Source organism: Ambystoma mexicanum, chromosome 2p (genome assembly GCF_040938575.1).
Source record: "Ambystoma mexicanum isolate Mex_15411 chromosome 2p, UKY_AmexF1_1, whole genome shotgun sequence".
In the NCBI taxonomy this organism is placed as follows: Eukaryota; Metazoa; Chordata; class Amphibia; order Caudata; family Ambystomatidae; genus Ambystoma; species Ambystoma mexicanum.
This window is the reverse complement of record NC_090923.1, coordinates 229135890-229153628: the sequence shown is the minus strand read 5'-3', so window position 1 is coordinate 229153628 and position 17739 is coordinate 229135890. Positions and strand designations below refer to the sequence as shown.

Below are 17739 nucleotides of genomic sequence, written 5' to 3'. Positions count from 1 at the left end.
GTTGTTCTTTGTGCTGATTGTGCAGTGTCACAATGCTATTAATGCGATGCCCCCTCCGCTTTCTCCGATCTGCTTGAAGAGTCCCCCACAATGAAGATCTTCTTCGCTGGAAAGGCTGGAGCAAGTGCTACTGTTGGAGCCAGATTGATTTTACAGGTGGGTGCACGCTAATTAAGGTTTCAAAGCGTTCATGCCCCCACAACTTTATCTTGAGTTCTTGTTGTTGCAGTGTGCCCTGCTGGTGCTAGAACTCCACACTTGCCTGGCCTTCCCAGTCTCCTGCGAGATCCGGTGGACCACAACTTGAGAGGGCTTGCCTTCTGCATGTTGCTTGCGATTCTTTGTCTTTTGGGTCTCTTAATATGCCATTGGTTGGCTCTGACCGCCTTCTCCTTGGCCCCCTGTAGGCATCCGGTGTCACCTACTAACTCCCTTGTGGCCCTCCGTATCTCCTCCTCGTTGAACAGTTCATATTAAGTTCCATCTACTTCAAAAATTAAGGAGAACGGGGAACCCAATCTATACTGGATTCCCTTCTCATTCATCTTCGTTGGGTTTGAGCACAGGCATCTCCTTGCGAGCGTTAGCGAGGACAGGTCTTGGAAAATCGTTACTTTCGAGTTACGTTACCGTACATCACCAGGCCCTTCTTTCTCGCTTTTTCCAGGATCTTGTGCTTCTGCGCGTAGTTATGAAATCAGGCAAGAGCCTATCTGGGACCCCCTGTTGGTCCTCCGACATTGTGGATTCTTTCAATTTTGGCTTCATTGATGGTGTCCTCAAAAATAAGTTTAGTGACTTTGTGGAGGATTCTCCTCAAGTTTATGTCTCCCCCTCCTTATCTGGTATCCCAAAGAGCCTCCAATTGTTCTGCTTCTCTCTGTTCTCGAAGTCATCCATTTTCAGTGTGATCTCCCCTCTCTCCTTTCCATTTCTGACATCATGTCCATTTGAATCTCCGTGGCATCCCAAGAGGATTGGTTGTGCTCCACTTCGTGTCTGTCTTCCATCGTGTTAATCCTCCAAGTTATTCTGTCGACCCATCCCCCTATGTTGGCCTGCATGCTCCTCCATCAGACCGGCAACGTCTTTTTTTTGTATCCATCGATTCCTCCTCGCTGGCTCTCCCTGGTTCTCCCTCTGTGTGTACTCAAAGCCAGCTAGCTTAGATCTTGCGTCCATGTGATTTGCCTCATTGCTGAGCGTGTTATTCCTTGTTTGGGGGGATCCACTGCTATGGACTGACCCACTTCCAGGAACAGCTTGACAAGAGGCCTCTTATGCCCTGTGGGTTGACCTGCCAGAAACTGGGTCTGTTTCGGATGACTTGTCGTGGGATCCAATGCTCGCAGGCAGCCGGCCCCTCTCATCCTCACTTGTCTCCACGCTCTCCTCTCCTCACGTGCGCTGCGCCAGGCCCCTCTGAGGGAGGGGTGGGGGCACACTCTCCAGCACATTGTCAGTTGTCGTCCTACTGCTGCTCAGCTCTTCTGCCGTTTCAGGGGTACAGATCCTAGTGAGCCGGGGTTATGTAATGGGAGGTCCGGGAGGCAGGCACACACCCCTGAGTAGGGGCGCTCACCTCCAGTTGGTCTCCGGTGTCACCTTGTGGCCTCAGCTCCCCTAGGAACGATTCCTTTGCGCTCCACTGGCACCACTGACCTTCCACCGCTGCTTCCTGTTTGGTGGGACTGGTACACCTCGGGGACAAGCCCCGTAAGAGCCCTTGGACCCCTCCACTCACTGGGGGGGGGGGGTGGAAGGATCTCCAGCGCCTGTCCATTCCACAGTGGTGTGGTGTGGTGTGGTGTGAGGTGTCCAGGAGGCAGGCACACGTCCCTTAACGGGGGGACCACACCTCTCCCTGGCTTTCTGTTATCGCTAAATGGCCCCCCCTTCCCCTGGCGACCTTCTCTTCTCTGCTGACTCCAGACCCCTCCCCCACTGTTCCACAGGGGAGCGGGTTGGGTTACCACAGGCGCGGCCCCCACAATAGCTCTCTGGCCCCCTAGCCCCTGGGGGGGGTGGGGAGGTGATAGGCCGCTCTTTCTGCTCTGCGGTGGGGAATTGGGGGCACCAGTCACCCACCTCTCTGCTTCCCCCTGCAACCTGCGGGCGGTGCGCCTACACCTTTCAGTTCTCCCTCTACTCTGCGTCCTCTCCTTGGCCGTCGTTCCCCGGGTTCACAGGAGCTCTCTCTCCCGCTGTCCTGACTGTTTCTTGTGCAAGACCGCCGGCCCGATGCAAACTGTCTGGGACCTCCTCCTCACTGTCCTGGGTTGAGTGCTCTGTATCTCTCCCTGAAGGTGACTGTTGCACCCCAAATTTCTCAGTGGGGTTCCCACCAATGCTGCTCCAGTGTTTTCGTTCTAGGGGGTAATTTAGGGCGGGGGCAGGGGAGGCTCTGGTTTAAATAAACGATATAAAATGTCAGCCCGCAATGTTGGATTATCTTTCATTAACATGTTCACTAACCATCCGGGCCACAGGCACTAGTTTTTTTAATTTCATAATAGCAGTTTCTATAGTCTCTCTGTCAAATGGTATGTCGCAGCTAGTTGTGCCCGACACATCATTTTTATTCTTGTCCTTGTGATCCTTGACACTTTGATCCCAAAACACTGGAGAGAATTGTTCGAATCAGTCATTTTCAGAGACGCAACAAGACTGTCTGATTGATTCTCACACTTTACATTCAATTTACACTATCAGGATCGAACATTGCAATTCAGAACCTCCTTCAGCGATTCCTGATTCTTTTCAATGTATTTCAATAATGTATGATTTTTAAGCTAACCCCTGAACCTGTTAAGTTTACTATGTTTTTTTAAATGCAAATTAGCTTTGCTTTTTATAACTTGCTTCATGAAGGACTCCAGCCTCTAATCTCAGGACCGATATCGAATCCATGCCACCCGGCACAGTCTTTTCAAAGACTGGTGTTGTCCCCGTGCTAGCCTCATGGCCATAACTATGGTTAGTAACTGGTTTCATTTCTGACAACAACCGTCTGTTAAACACGCAATAATGTGGCAATCATGGTTTAGTCTTGTCGCAGGCTCTTGGTGCAGATACAACAAAATAATGAACTTGTGGCGTTAATATCCTGTTTTGACTTGCACTATGGTGTTTGTTGTAAATGCAAAGCTTGTTTGTCACAAATGTGCTGGCTGTACAAAGCAATAGACCATTTGTCACACAATTCGATTATCTTTTCACTGAGGACGCGAAGGCACAAAAATGCAGTGATCCCTTAGATACTCTGTTAATATTTCCCTTACAGTGTGACAATCTGAAGCTGCTACCTGAAGGATCTGACCTGGTGGAGGTCTGTGAAAAGAAGAGCAGTGTAATTTTCTACCTTCAAAGACATACACCAGAATACACCATTACAACCCCTTAGCTAGGTGTGCAGGGTACCTTACCACACAAAATGTTGACTGTGTCCAAAAAAACTGATACAACTTCCAGTCGGGGAATACCATAGTAGGATATTAATGTTTTGTTTGCCAACCCATATGGCAATTCTGCTTCATAATCAAAAATGTATGGGCTGGCGTGGACTTTTCTGCTTGTTTGGAGGAGCCTGATGCAGCCTGCACCTTGAGTAACACCACAGTACTTTCCATGTGTTTTCCACCCTACCTGTATGATCCCTTTAATCTTTGACAGTGTACATACAAAAGGAACAAAAAGATGTAAAAGCTGCCACAGAGGTTCTGGTGCTACATAAAAAGATCAAGTCTAACCCAGGCCTGACTCGATAGTGACTTTTATCATTAGTTGGATTACGAGTGTCCCTGTCTTCTTGATAGTGAATTTAAGCAATGAAAATATTTCTTGTTTTGTTATTCTCTAACGCAAAACTTTACCTCTTCAAATAGGTTGTAATTGGAGATAAAGTCGTTTTGAATCCAGTGAATGCTGGCCAGCCGCTGCATGCCAGCAGTCATCAGCTGGTAGACAACCCAGGTTGTAATGAGGTAAGATGTGCAGCTTGTTGCTTTTATTTGCCTTTGTTCATATTATGTATGTGTTGATTCATGAAAACAAGCCTAGTTTTCTTTAACATAATGACCGTAATGGAGTATTAAAAAAAGCAAAATAAACTAAGCAGAGATAACTAAAAGCACCTACAGTAACTACTAGACCATATATATATGATATGATCTGGCATTTATAACACACCTATACACAAGTGTTTCAAGGCATGATGAGGCAAGGGAGCGGGATCAGAGGGAAGACAAACAGCGATCATACTAGGCCTGGTGTCATTCAGCTCGTGGGAGGGGAGAGTGCAGTACGTGGGATAATAGACTAATAACATAGCAAGTATGGCCAGCTGGTAGCAAGGGCAAGGGCAAGTGCAGATATTAGGTGTCAAGTGCTGGTAGAGGGACTGAAGGGATACAGTGACAGTCCAGAGCAGGGGTTGCCAGGAAGGCAGTGCAGGTGTGCGACTGGCTGTGGAGGGGTCCTGGGCCCGAGATCAGCGGTCGCCCAGCTAACCAGTGCAGTTTCAGCCAGGGGTTCAGCAGGGGAGAAGAGGAGAAAAAGCAGAAGCAAAGAGAAAGGTTTTGTGGTGCTTCCGGAACCGGAGATGGTTCTCCTCAAGTTTCAGTGAGGCAGGGATGTTCCAGAGGGCGGCCCCACCCGAGATCTAGCGCCAACTCGTTGCTTGGAGAAGTAACTGACCCTGAGGGAATTGGAGGCGGATGAGCGAATCGCTCTAGAAGGAAGATATTTAGGACGATATTGAGGCCCCAGAAGGCCTTGTGGACAAGCAGAGGGTTTTGAACTTAATCCTCGCAGCCACTGGGAGCCAGTGCAGGGATTTCCGTCCTGGAGAGATACGATCCCTGGGCTTGAGGCCAAGAAGTCTTGCAGTCCTGTTCTGAATAAGTTGCAGAGAGTAGAGGCAGGCAGATTTAGAAAGAGGCTGTTGCAGTAGTCAAGCCTAGGGAGAACTAGAGCCCTGGAGACAGTGAGCTTCTGGGCTAAAGAGAGGAAAGGAAGAATACCTATGAGGAGGTGTAGCTGGTAGTGTGACTTCTTAGAGACGTCAGATGTGAGGAGAGTGTGGAGTCGAAGATAACCCCAAGGTTTTTGGCCTCGCAGGTGGATGCAGGAAGAGGGCCAAGAAAGGCCAGCCAGAGAGAGACAGGAAAGCAGGGTGCGGCTGTGCCGATGAGGAGAATCTCAGTCTTACTGTTATTAAGGCAGAGATCGTTGGCCGTACAGCACTCCTGGATGACGATAGGCAGTCGGAGATGGAGAGGGAGAAGAGGTTCCTGAGGGTAGCCTGAAAATGAGCTGAGTGTCATTCGCATATCACTGGAAGCTGGGGCAGTGCGCTGCAATGCGGTGGGCATGAAGTGCCAGGTATTGGTTAAACTACCAAGGAGAGAGGTTAGACCCCTGGGGAACATCACAGGTAGAGATAGAGGAGAGGAAGGACCCAAGTTGAACCTGAGGGTCGGTCAGAGAGGAAAGAAGTCAGCCACGCCAGGGCCCGACCAGTGATGCCCAGGTTATCACAGAGACCATTGAGCAGGATGGCATGGTTGACCGTATCAAAGGCAGCAGAGAGATCAAGTAAGATCAGGACACAGGGGGTGTTGGAGGCAAGGTTGGAGAGCAGGTCTTTACGGATGTTCAGGAGAGAAGTTTCCGTGCTTCTGGCAGCTCGAAAGCCAGACTGATGGTCATGGAGACAACCAACAGATTCAGTGTAAGCTGGGAGATGGCCAGCTTTTCCAGAAGTTTGCCCAGGAAAGCAGTGATGGAGATTGGACGGTAGTTGGCCGGGCAAGACGGGTCGGCAGAGGGTTTCTTAAGAAGTGGGTGCACAGGGGAGTGCTTCAGGGGGTAGGGGAAGGCTCCTGTGGCGAAGGGTTGGTTATATAGGCTAGAAGTCGCCCGTTTCATGAACCTAGAGAAGGCAACACCTATGGCAGGTTCTGCATGGCCAACTCAAACATAATGGTCATGGTCACATCCCTAACACAGCTGGCTGCACCGCCTACCTGCACTTAAAAATGTCCAATGTCCATATATTACCCCTGGTAACTGTTCCACTTACTCCCCTCCACAACCTGGTCAGAATGTTGCTCAAACTCACCCATTGTAAGAAGCTCACTGTTTCTAGCTTAATCAGATTCTATTTTAAGTTCTTTTGTGATCAATAGTGCAGTTTTCCTTCCTGTAAATAATGTACTCCGTTAGGAATGTGCCTCACACGTGCTGTTTCCTTTCTGAAGCAAGACACATGGGCAGCAGGCCTGTCCATTTAAACTGTGATACTGCCTTCTGACTAGAAGAATGGAAATAACACAACTAGCGTGAAGAGATCCTTGTACTTTTTCAGGACATTGCAGTTGATGCCTGTCCCCTAAAATCGGAGAATGTTGACCGCTTATCTTCCCAGTAGAGACCACATTAGAATTGCTCAGAATCATTTTTGGAGTGGATGTACATCTGTACTTTAATCCTGATTCAGTCATGTGACATATTGGACATAATCTGCTTTGTGATAAGGCATAGTAAAATTGATACTTAATTTGTCTTGGACATATATTACTGGCAATACATACGTTTTATAGAGTTTCAATGAATGGGATAGGTTTATTTTATTTATTTATTGAATGTGTTATATTTCACAAGGAACTTTTTACATGCTAAACACAATACACGTTAAAAACATCACAGTAGAAAGAACAAGTTAAGACATAGTTAAAACATATTAGGAAAACACTTTAACTTCAGCTTTACATCACATCGATATCTCATCATTGCTACCAATGTGTTAAAATAATTGATGTTAGGTAATAGACTTCCAGTTAGAGAAAATCCGATAGATTAATGTTCCTCGTTAGTCAGTCACATATTAACCAGGCTTTAAAACCTCGTTTATAAAACATATGGTAGTCCACGACCATTTAAAAGATTTATCAGTGAAAATGTGCTGCCATACCCAACCTGGGTGTACCTCCTTAAAATCTTTTAAAAGGTGCAAAAAGTGGGTCAGACCTTGAATGGTCAGTTCAGGTCAATCAAGCGTCAGGTGGTTTATGGTATCAATTTAGAGTTTGCCCTTTTACAACATCTACAACACCTTGAGTTGCGGGAAATTACACTACGGACCCCCAAGATTCCATTGGTGGAAACAAGTTCAACTGAAAGCATAGACACTGCCCACGCCAGTATAACCCTGGACATTTCCTCAATTAATGTGGCAATGTGTTGTAGGGTCCAACATCTAAAAGCAACCCCGAAAATAGATTGTACTTCCTAACGCCTTCCAATTGTCTCAATCCAATCAGATTCCCATACTCCTTTTCACTTTCAATGGGTTGGTTAAGAGGTGCTCCACCGAGGAATCAATGGCACTTAGTGTTTCAAGGCACTGTAGGTGCCAGTCTGAGGGTGGAGGCTTTGACTTTAGACCACGCTTTAAAATCACCCAACTTGGAGACCACCAGGGGGCGCAGAAGACAATGGCTGCCTGAAGCTCGGCTCCTCGCTCTGAGGGAATGAACGAGATGATAAAGAGCTTATCCAAAAATCTATTTTGCAAAAAAAGCATAATATTGATGTGGGGAAACACATGAAAAGGTGGAAGTGTTAAAAAAAAAAAAAACTCGGTTTAAGGTGAAGATAGCCAAGAGGAAGAGGCGCCCATCCCCCCACGGTGCTCTGAAAATGGCGACCAAGTGATGATAAATGCCATACTGAAAGTGGCGGAACGTGGCATTGGGGAGCCACGACAAACAGGCAAGTACTCCTCTCCGAGGGGCAACCTGGACCCCGGAGACGTGCTCCTAAACCCCTGAGTATATCGGAGCAGCCGGAGGGTTGAATTGCTGGAAACCCAGACTGCACAGGTAGGAACCCCGAGCAAGAAAGAAGTCTGCAAGCGGGCGTAGGCCGGCTCACACACTGGGGTAGACCACCCCTCTGAGCTCCCGATCCAGGAGACAGGTGCAACTCAAACAGGACCCCAATGCTGGTGATCCAACGGAGGAGCAGAACCCCCAGCGGACCCGATTAATGAGGGGCAAATACGGAGAAGGCTGTTACGGACTGGGGCAGTGTTCAAGTAAGGGGAGACACCTGTCACCCACGGGGTCCCCAACTGCGAGGCACCGAGGAGCTGGCGCCTAACCAACAGAGCAGAGGCGTGATTCTGCAGAACCCAGAAATGGACCCCCCGATAAGTAGGGGAAGTTACCTTTGAGGAGCGGGAAGGCCACAAGTAACGGACACTGGCACCCTCTAGAACGCCAGAGCAAGCAGCAAATAACATTTATTTTAAAAAAAGAACTATGAGATGCTGACCCGTTTGTGGCCGGCCTTGCAGCAGTGATACAGCACTCGAGAAATCCACCCCCGAGTTGCAGCTACACCAGGAGGTCCTGGTCGAGGCCCCGGCCCGGGAGAGATGGACCGGAAGCCCAACGAGGGAACTCAATATTGAGGGTCTGGGAGAAGGACCCCTTGGCGTGCGACCGCAGTAGAGGAAGAGGCGAGAGGGACAATGGAAGATGAAATCGATGTGAGATAAGCCCTGATCACTGATCTCCCATGCTACATAGAGGGAGAGATCGCTGACAATGCGAGAGGGGGCCTCAGCCAATACCAAACTGGGATTAAAACGGCAAGGCTCGCTACACAAGACACGCAGCAGAAGTAAAGGGCAACTCACAGCAACAAGGGGAGGACAAAGCTAAACAGCAAGGGGACCATATGGTGGTGGATGGGGGAGTCGAAGACCCAGCAAGGAAGGACATAATTGGTATGATGAAACCAGTTGACTCTTGAAGAGATGGCAAAAAGGGACCCTGAGCCCAGGCGACTCCCCAGCAAAACCTTTAAGAACTGCACGACCAGAATGAGCAAAGGGGGAATTGGACATCCATCAAAGCCCCGCGCCACGGGAAAACAGACAAGGGAAAGGGGACCACTTCTCGCCCGCCTTGGGAGCAACCAACCATCCCCTTGCCTCCCCCACCCGGAATTAAAAAAGACTCCCTTAGGAACCATGTTGCAGGCTTCCACCCAGAGGGCTCGGCGAGTCGAGAGAAAGGTCCAGGACATAATAAACCACCTATTCGAAGAGGAAGGTGGCAGAAAAGTGCAAATTGAGTGTGTCCACAGGGCGGGTAGAGCCTTTGGAGGAGGACCCCGCTCAATCGTGGTGAAAATTCTTAGCTACAAAGAGAAGACAGGAATTATCATCAAAGCAAAGCAGAGACAAGATATTGAGTTCCAAGGTTCAAAAATAAAAATATTCCAAGACTTATCAAGCTTCACACTGGGAAGGAGAAGGGCATGTAGGCCACTCATCCTGTGGCTCACAGAACAGGCTGTCCGATAAATATGGGGCTACCCCTTTGACCTAACCTTTGAATTCAAGGCAGAGGACTACAGGCTAACCACACCCGAGGAAGCAAAACAAGTCCTGAAAAGCTTGGTAGAGGAGCTACCGCATAGGCGGAAAAGGGGCAAGGTGGGGAGAAAATACTAAAACCTATACACCACAGAGGGAAATCGGGCTGAAAAAGAGATGGGAGTATATATTGAGAGGGCGGGACTAACACCCGTAAAATGCACAGAACAGGCCCTCCTGGGCTCCGCCATAACCCCGAGACACGGGTCTCCGGAGAAGAAGGCTAAGGCATAGGATTCTATAAACAATATACTGAAACCCTGTCCCCTCACCTAGCTAACCTATTTAATTACATACACGAGTCTGGCCAGGCTCCTGTCATTCTAAGCAGTGCACATAGTAATCCCCAAGGCAGGAAAAGACCCTGCATGCTGCAAGTCCTACCGGCCTATCTCACTGTTGAAAGTAGACACCAAAGTGTATACGAGAGTCCTAGCCACACGCATGGAGGAGATAATGCCCCGCCTGATCCACCGGGATCAGGTGGGCTTCATAAAAAGCAGACAAGGGTCGGACGCCATGCGCAAAACTTTGGGCATCATGGAGCAATCCAGGGGGACTGGTTGGGGACCAAGCACTCCTCAGCATGGACTCAGAGAAAGCTTTTGATAGGGTGGAGTGGGGATTCCTCTGGGCCATACTAAAGAACATGGGATTTGGTGATCGATTCATACACAGGATACAGGCTCTATATAGAACCCGAAAGGGAAAGTGGCGGTTTACAACAAGCTCTCAGGGGTGTTTGAGATGTCTAGGGGAACCAGGCAGGGGTGCCACCTGTCGCCGCTAATTTATGCCCGATCTATTGAGCCACTAGGCAACATTATTAGGAAAGATAACACAATTAAGGGGATTAGGGTGGGTGAAACGGAATACAAGCTCGCCATGTTTGCCGATGACGTACTCCTGTACCTAGCAGACCCCCAGACCGCCATACCAAGAGTGCTACAGACAATACAAGAACTAGTCAATTGAGCTGGACTTAAAGTTAACGCGGAAAAATCAATGCAAACAAGGCAGCGGACCACCCAGATCCTATAAATGAGACTACAGGGGGAATACCGACGACATACCAAATCCTAAAATACCTAGGAATTAACGTCACAAAAGTGACAGAGAAGTTATGAGGCAAACCTCCCCCCGCTATTAGTAGAAATAGGCAAGGGCCTGGAAAGATTGGCCAAGCTAACAATATCCTGGCTGGGGAGAAACAGCATATAGCCTATAGCACCCTAATCCAACCAAAGGAGGAACAGGACTTCCGGATATGTACACATACTACCGAGCAGCCCAGTTTAGGGCCATAGTGCCGCACCTGAAACTAAAACAGTGAGTTGCTATCGAAAAACCATCTACTACGGCCAGTGATGCTCAGAGAATGTCTTTGAGCTCCAAGGAAATCCTTCCCCAATAGCATAATTAATCAATTTGCGATGGGAGCACTCCTGCAGCTGTGGTGGAGCAAGGGAGAAAAGAAAGGACTCACAACGTTACTAGCCCCCATTAATTGTGCATGGGCTCCCCCTATAAGAAACAAAATCCTAGACCCCCAGCGCTACCCGAGATGGTAAAAGGCAGGGCTGGAAAGAGTAGGGCAAATTATTAAAGCAAATGGTTGTATAACACTCCAAGACTTGGAGTCCGACCTGCAAACCAGGCCTGTGGAAGTGTTTGTTCTGTCAACTAAAAGGAGCGCTAACATCCTCAAAGTGGATGGAGAAACTCCAGAGAGCTCACCACCTTGGGAAAAAATACTAAGCGAGGGCCTCATCTCACAGATATATGCAACCCTCCTAAAAGCAAGAGGAAACCAAATCAACAGCCTTAAAAAAAGATGAGGAAAAGGACATGGGCCCAATGATGTCAGACCGCCTATGCTCCCAAATGTGTAGATCAGCATATAAAACATCAATCTTAGCACAATATAAACTGCACTGGAAAAAATTGCTGCATAGGTGGCAATTTGACACTAAAAGACTCCAATGCTGGAGATAATGCAGTGCCCAGGCTGACTATTGGCACATGTGGTGGCCTTGCCCGAAAGCCCCAGCAAATTGGAAAGAGGTGCTAGCCTGGATTAGAAAGGTGGATGGAATATCCCGAGTGCGAGACCCTAGACTGGTACTATTTGGCTTAGAGCAACAGGAGGATCGTTGGAAGCGGGTCCCCCATATGGCACACTTTTTACTACTAGCAGCAAGGGCCTGTATCACCATAAGGTGGAAGTCAGAGGTCCTTCCATCAGAATCAACCTTGGCCCGGAAAGCCAAAGTTCAAGATGAGAACATACAGGAGTCCTCCATGATCTCACCCCGAGTAGGGAAATGGAGTGCGCCCCCTTCCTCGAGGCCTATAAATGACTTGAGATGAGTTCACGATGCGATACCCCAAAGAAGTGAATGGAACCACCCCAATGACTAACACTCGAAACTTGTTTTGTTTCAAGGGGGGGGGGTGGGAGTTCTAGTTTTAAAAAAAAGCATTTCAAAATCTGTTTTCTGTTTTGATGCCAATGCAATGTGAATATATGTATGAGACGATAGAAATTTGTATGCTAAGAAGATGCTCAATAAAAAAAAATCAACAAAAAATAAATCACCCACTTGAACCATCTTCCACCTGGTAAGTCTTTCGCAAGAAGTTTAGGTTTTCCCATTCCTCCAACGCTTCTAGTGAAGTCAGACCTAGTTCGTACCTTAAAACTGGTATGCTGGCTGGCAACTTTAAAGTTCTCTTCTAAAATATTCCTCCAATCTTGGACCATTGCTCCTTCCATTGCTCTCTAAGGGAGGAGAATGTAGTCTCTGCACCATAGGTCATCACCGGTACAACCTTTTTACAGTGAAATGAATCAACAGGGATAATCAACAAGAACCCACATTTTTTAAACAGACTGCCTGTGTGGCCAACTCTGTGATCCTTGGTTTCTTTACGGCGAACTGTCTGGCTCTATTGTCATTTTGGAAGATTGAGAAACCCAAATATACAAAGTAGTCCGCCTTCTCTAGGTGTTTCCCACCAATGAACCACTTGAATTGTCCTCCTGCCTTTCCTGGGCCCTTTAGCATGCTGAGGAATTTTGATATGGGGACGCTGATCGTTAAATTATTCTTTGAGGTGTACGTCTCCAATGTGTTTAACTGATGCAACCCGATGGGCGTATGGTTCATTAAGATCAGGTCGTCAGCGTATAATAATTAATTGTTATGACAATTAATTTTGGAGGAAAGAATTTGGCACTTAGGAAGGCGGCACCCAAATCGGACAGCAAGAGAATAAATAAAATCTGCACCAATAAGCAGCATTGCTTCAGGCCTCTTGCCGTGTGAATTGCAGTGGTTAATCTGTCCTCTGTATAATTGCAGGCACACAGAAGTGTCCGTGTGTAGGGCTATTAAGATAACCAGTTGGCCGGGAGGACAACCCTATTTGTGTAGTTTGGCCCATAACCTGGAATCCTTGGAACCGTGTCGAAAGCCATGGAGAAATCTATAAAGGCGACATGGAGAGAGACATTTTTTTCGTGCCCCCTTTTTTAGCATTTCCAACTCAAAGCTGTTCATCTTGGTGCCTACTCCCCGGGAAAGCTCTGTTTGGAAAAGATCCATCCTTCCGTTCTCTTTAGCTCAGTTTCGCAGGTCTGAGGACTAGGCCAGTGAATTTCTTTGCTCGGCAATCCTAAAGGGATAACGGCATGTAAGTGCTCAAACGGGAGCCCTTTTTAATAACAGGAACCACAATTGCTGTTGGGAAGGTCTCTGGGACCATTTTCTCCCTGACTCTAGTCCTAAAAGTACTGTCTAGGACACCTGCCCAAATTTCAGGATTGTTTTTAAGAGTACACATCACTAGGCCTTCTGGCTCCGGAGCCATAGATTTTTTTTTTTTACTCCTAGAGATGCTGATCTCTAGGAGTAAAAAAAACAAATCTATGGCTCCGGAGATATGATATATTTTATTTATATTGCGCTCGTACACAGGTGTTTCAGAGCGCGACCAGGCAAAGGGAGGGGAAACAGGAGAAAACAAAAACAGCAATTTTACTAGGCCCAGTGACATTGAGAATGTGCAAGTGTATGGGGAAGGGTAAAGGGGGAAAGTGCATGGGAGGGGGGAGAAATTGGAAAGTGCAGAGCATAAGAGAGGACAAGATAAATAATAAATAAATAAATAAGGTGATCCAAAACAGTGGTAGTGCAGCCTGTGAGTGGCCAAATGCAAGGTTAGTCAGATAGGGAGTATCTGATAAGTGCAGAAATAGAGTGGGGGGGGCTGTATGGGTACAGATACAGGCCCCAGTGCAAGGGGTGGCCAGGACGAAGTGCTGGAGGGTGGCAGGGTGAGCAGGTACCTGGGCCCGAAGGGCAGAGGGTGGCCAGGTGCAGCATTGCCGAGAGAGAAAGCAGATCAGCAGGGGAGAAGAGGGGAAAAGCAGAGGTGAAGCGGAAGGTCTTGAGGAGCTTCCGGAACCGTAGATGGTTCTCCTCAAGTTTCAAGGTGGCAGGTAGGCAGTTCCAGAGGGAGGCCCCCGCCGAAGACGGAGATCTTCCACCAGCTCGATTCTTTGCAAACCACTGACCCTGAGGGAGTTGGAGGTAGAGGAGTGAAGGGCTCTAGAGGGTAGGTATTTATGGAGAGATAGTTGAAGGTAATTTGGACCCATGCCCCAGAAAGCCTTGTGGACAGTGCAAAGGGTTTTAAATGCAACCCTTGCAACCACAGCAAGCCAATGAAGGGATTTCAGAGCTGGGGAGATACGATCCCAGGGCTTGGGGTCAAGAACAAGTCTTGTTCTGGATTAGTTGTAAAGGGCAGAGAGTGGAGGCAGGTAGATTTAGAAAGAGGCTGTTGCAGTAGTCCACCCTAGAGAGAATCAGCTTGGGAGACAAGGAGCTTCTGAGGGAAGGAGAGGAACAGAAGAGTGCCTTTAAGGAGGTGCAGTAAGAAGTTTTACTTTTTGGAGACGTCAGAGATGTGTGCGGAGAAGGTCTGGAGTTGAAGATGACCGCAAGGTTCTTAGCTTCGCAGGTAGGGGCAAGAGGAGGGCCAAGGAGGCTGGCCAGAGAGTGAGGGGGAAAAGGGTGGGGGGGAGGGTGTACCAATGAGGAGGATCTCAGTATTGTTGGCGTTTAACCAAAGATCATTTGCGGCACACCAATTTTGAATTGAGATTTGGCAGTCGGAGATCAGGGAGTTGGGTGTTGTCCGCATAGCACTGGACATTTTAGCAGTTATGTAATGTCCTGTTTTAACAGTTCTTCAGAGTCCCATGTTAACCCCACTCTCTTTATTGTTATGACCCCAATCCACTCCAGCTTGATGTCACACTCTGATTTGTAAATCTCTGTAAAATGGGCCTTCCATATCTGGGTTTTTTAGGACCCTGTTTGGGCCTTCTCGTTATCTTTAAGTTCTAGGAGTCATGCAAGTTTTTACTTTCCATGACCTCTAGCATTTTACAGGCGTCCCTCAGGATCAACTGATGGCGGTAATAACTAGGCCTGGTAGACCAGTCCAGCCCGAAATGCTAGGTCACATCCCTTCTGCACGAGACAGCAAGCATCCCCAGACATGTTTCGGCCTTGTTGGGCCTTATCAGTGAGGAGTAGGTTTAGATTCCTTCTTAACCTTTCAGGCATCACCTCTTTGTTTTTACATTTGGTATGTGGCAATATAAAACGGAGGACTGGAATTAGCATATTAGGTGCACATAAAAGCTTTAGGTTAACTCTATGAATTCTTTGGATGAAATCTAAATTTATTGGAGCTCTACATGATAGGCCATCACAATAAAGCTGCTACTGATACAATTTGGCAAATGCAGAATGAGAAGGTTCTGTTTAATAAACACAAAAAATTAACAACTCTCCTCTGTATGTAATGTACCAGGTTCCGCTCTATACTTTGCTCAGTAACATTTTCTCTGCCGTATTTGTAAACTGCATTTAGATACAAGTTATGGTCGTTGCGTGCAGATAACTGTTGATGCTTGTAAATCTGCTAAGAATCACATGCTCTGCATATAGTCTGACATCTAGTGGAAATCGCAGAGTATTGCATCTTTCTTTCGAAGATCATGGGTGTGACACTAACACTGTCCCCTAACATGATCTCTGGTGTACCCAAAATCCCTCACGCTTCGAGGTCCCTCAGATTGTTTTTTCTGCCAACCTAGTTGGTCGCGTATGCGGGGCTCGCAAGAGTTTAATATTGCTAACTTTGTCCCCATGACCTCCGGTCGTCTTGTCTCCCAACTAATCTTCTCGACGACTGCCTCGTGGGTTTCCTTCACCGAAGACATCCACACCTAATCAGCGACTGTTCAACTGTTCGACTGTCAACTGCATGGCCTCGGCCTTCCTGCCAGGCCCTTACAGTAGGGATAGTGGGGCCCTGGGCTCACTCCTCTCTAAGAATGCATTTCCTTTACCCCTCTTTACTTCTTGGTATGGCTGCCATACCCTCTGCTACGGAGAGGACGCCCTTTAAATGTTGCCCGTCGTGTAACGGCAAGTTTCCTTGGAAGGACACCCATCGCCGTTGCAAACCGTGTCTTCTTCGAGACCACGACGCACGCTCTTGCAAGTCCTGTAAACTTTTTCGACCGAATGCGTTTCGCCAGGCGGAGTAACCGGTGGGCGGCCTACTCTATGCAGTCTGAAAGCCATTCCCCTGTTGGCGCTGTCGCTTCGGACAACGAATCCGTTGGCAGCCATGTCTCCGATTTGGAAGCCATCGACATCTCAGCGGATCCTGGGCCCTGATTGACAGACTACCAGCTCTGTTATAGGGAGTTCATACCCCGGTGGCAAGGGCACCCACTCACCACAAATGCAAAAACACACAACCCATAAACCCTCTTCGACGGAGTCACCGAAGAAGGGCACAATGCCAACAGGGCCACCAAAAATGTCGACAGTGCCTTCCGAACCTCACGGTTCGGCACCCTCCACGCAACTGCTTTCGCGGCATTGAGCCTAAGCATTTCTCTGGACACACCGTCCAAGGGTGCACAAGCACCTAAGGCCTTGGAGTCACCGACCTCGACGGTGCCATCGAGAACTTCGATTCAACCGCTGAAAATCTGAGAAAGCCTTGAAACTATCCTTTCGGCAGCCACAGAGCACAAGGGCACCCCCTCTAGTCGGGAGGAGTACTCTGAAGCCCCCCAGCCTCTCTCTAAGGCCTTATTGGGAAATTCACTCCCTTCTGTGCAACCATTACCACCTCCAAACCTTTCTGCCTCTTCTGTTTGAACTAGGGTGAGATTTAAATAGTAGTCCGCCTTCTATTTAAATAATACATGAGCAAAATGGGCTAGTTTATTGACTTTTCTGATGGGTACATTACGCCCAAAAGACCCAGGGAGGACGACGACTCCTCCCCCATTCCTTACAAAATGCAGAAATCCCCCATCTCTGCACACGGAAACCAGGAGGATATCTTGGATGTCCCAGAGGACCCAACACAGGAAGATACATATGAACACATTAATCCCTTTGCACAAGACACAGCTGATCAAGACCCAGACTGGGATCAAGATCAGGCAGGGAATCGGGGGGCCTTTGGCTATCATCTGCACATACCCCTGAGCTGGACATAATCTGTCTAGTTCCCCCTTCTTCACCTCCACAGAGGGATTCATCACCTGTTGATGACCTGATGTTCAGTGCTATATTCTAAAAAGAGTAACCAATCATTTCCAGATTGCTACACTTAGGCAGCTCCAGATTCAGACTTTGTTGAGGATATCTAGAAGGAGAAGCCATCCCCTTACTGAACTCTATAAAGAGGCGCCTGGTCCCTTCCTCACAGTCGCTGTCTGTCAAACGGGTGGTCCCCGGGTTGAAAAAGTATTCCACCCATCACCTTCCGACCCATTCTGTATAAGGGATCATGCTATACCGGACTCCCTGGTGGTTACTACTATTAGGAAAACGGTGGAGTTCCACTGTCCTCGGCAGAAGCCCCTCCGGACAAGGACTGTAAAAAGCTTTATGCTCTGGCTTTTCATCGTCTGCATCCACCTTTTCAAAATCGTTAACCAAAGACTTGACTGCAGCTACAAGAACATTTTGCTCCTGGGCCCTTACCCTGTACCACTGACTCTGGCACAGGCCTACTGACTCTGGCTACATTTGTTAAATCTGCCTTCTTTAGATTGATTTTCATCTAGAACTGTGTGGTGCACCTATTTCTTACAACTGCCCTTTCCTTCCCTTTTCTAAACCTTGTGAAATGCCATTTTGCTCGGTTTTCATTTAAGTATTGTCTATACTGATGCACTGTCT

The 17739-nt window shown here is 48.0% G+C and overlaps 1 protein-coding gene across 7 annotated transcripts in view; it reads left to right on the top strand.

The window, feature by feature from the left end:
• The window catches only part of ITPR1 (inositol 1,4,5-trisphosphate receptor type 1), a 3145915-nt gene that overhangs the window by 558982 nt on the left and 2569194 nt on the right, over positions 1-17739 (top strand). For all 7 annotated transcript variants that reach the window (XM_069643506.1, XM_069643503.1, XM_069643505.1 and 4 more), the window contains exon 7: positions 3885-3983. In XM_069643506.1, coding sequence (XP_069499607.1) covers positions 3885-3983 — 99 coding nt within the window. The remainder of the gene's footprint in view (positions 1-3884; positions 3984-17739) is intronic.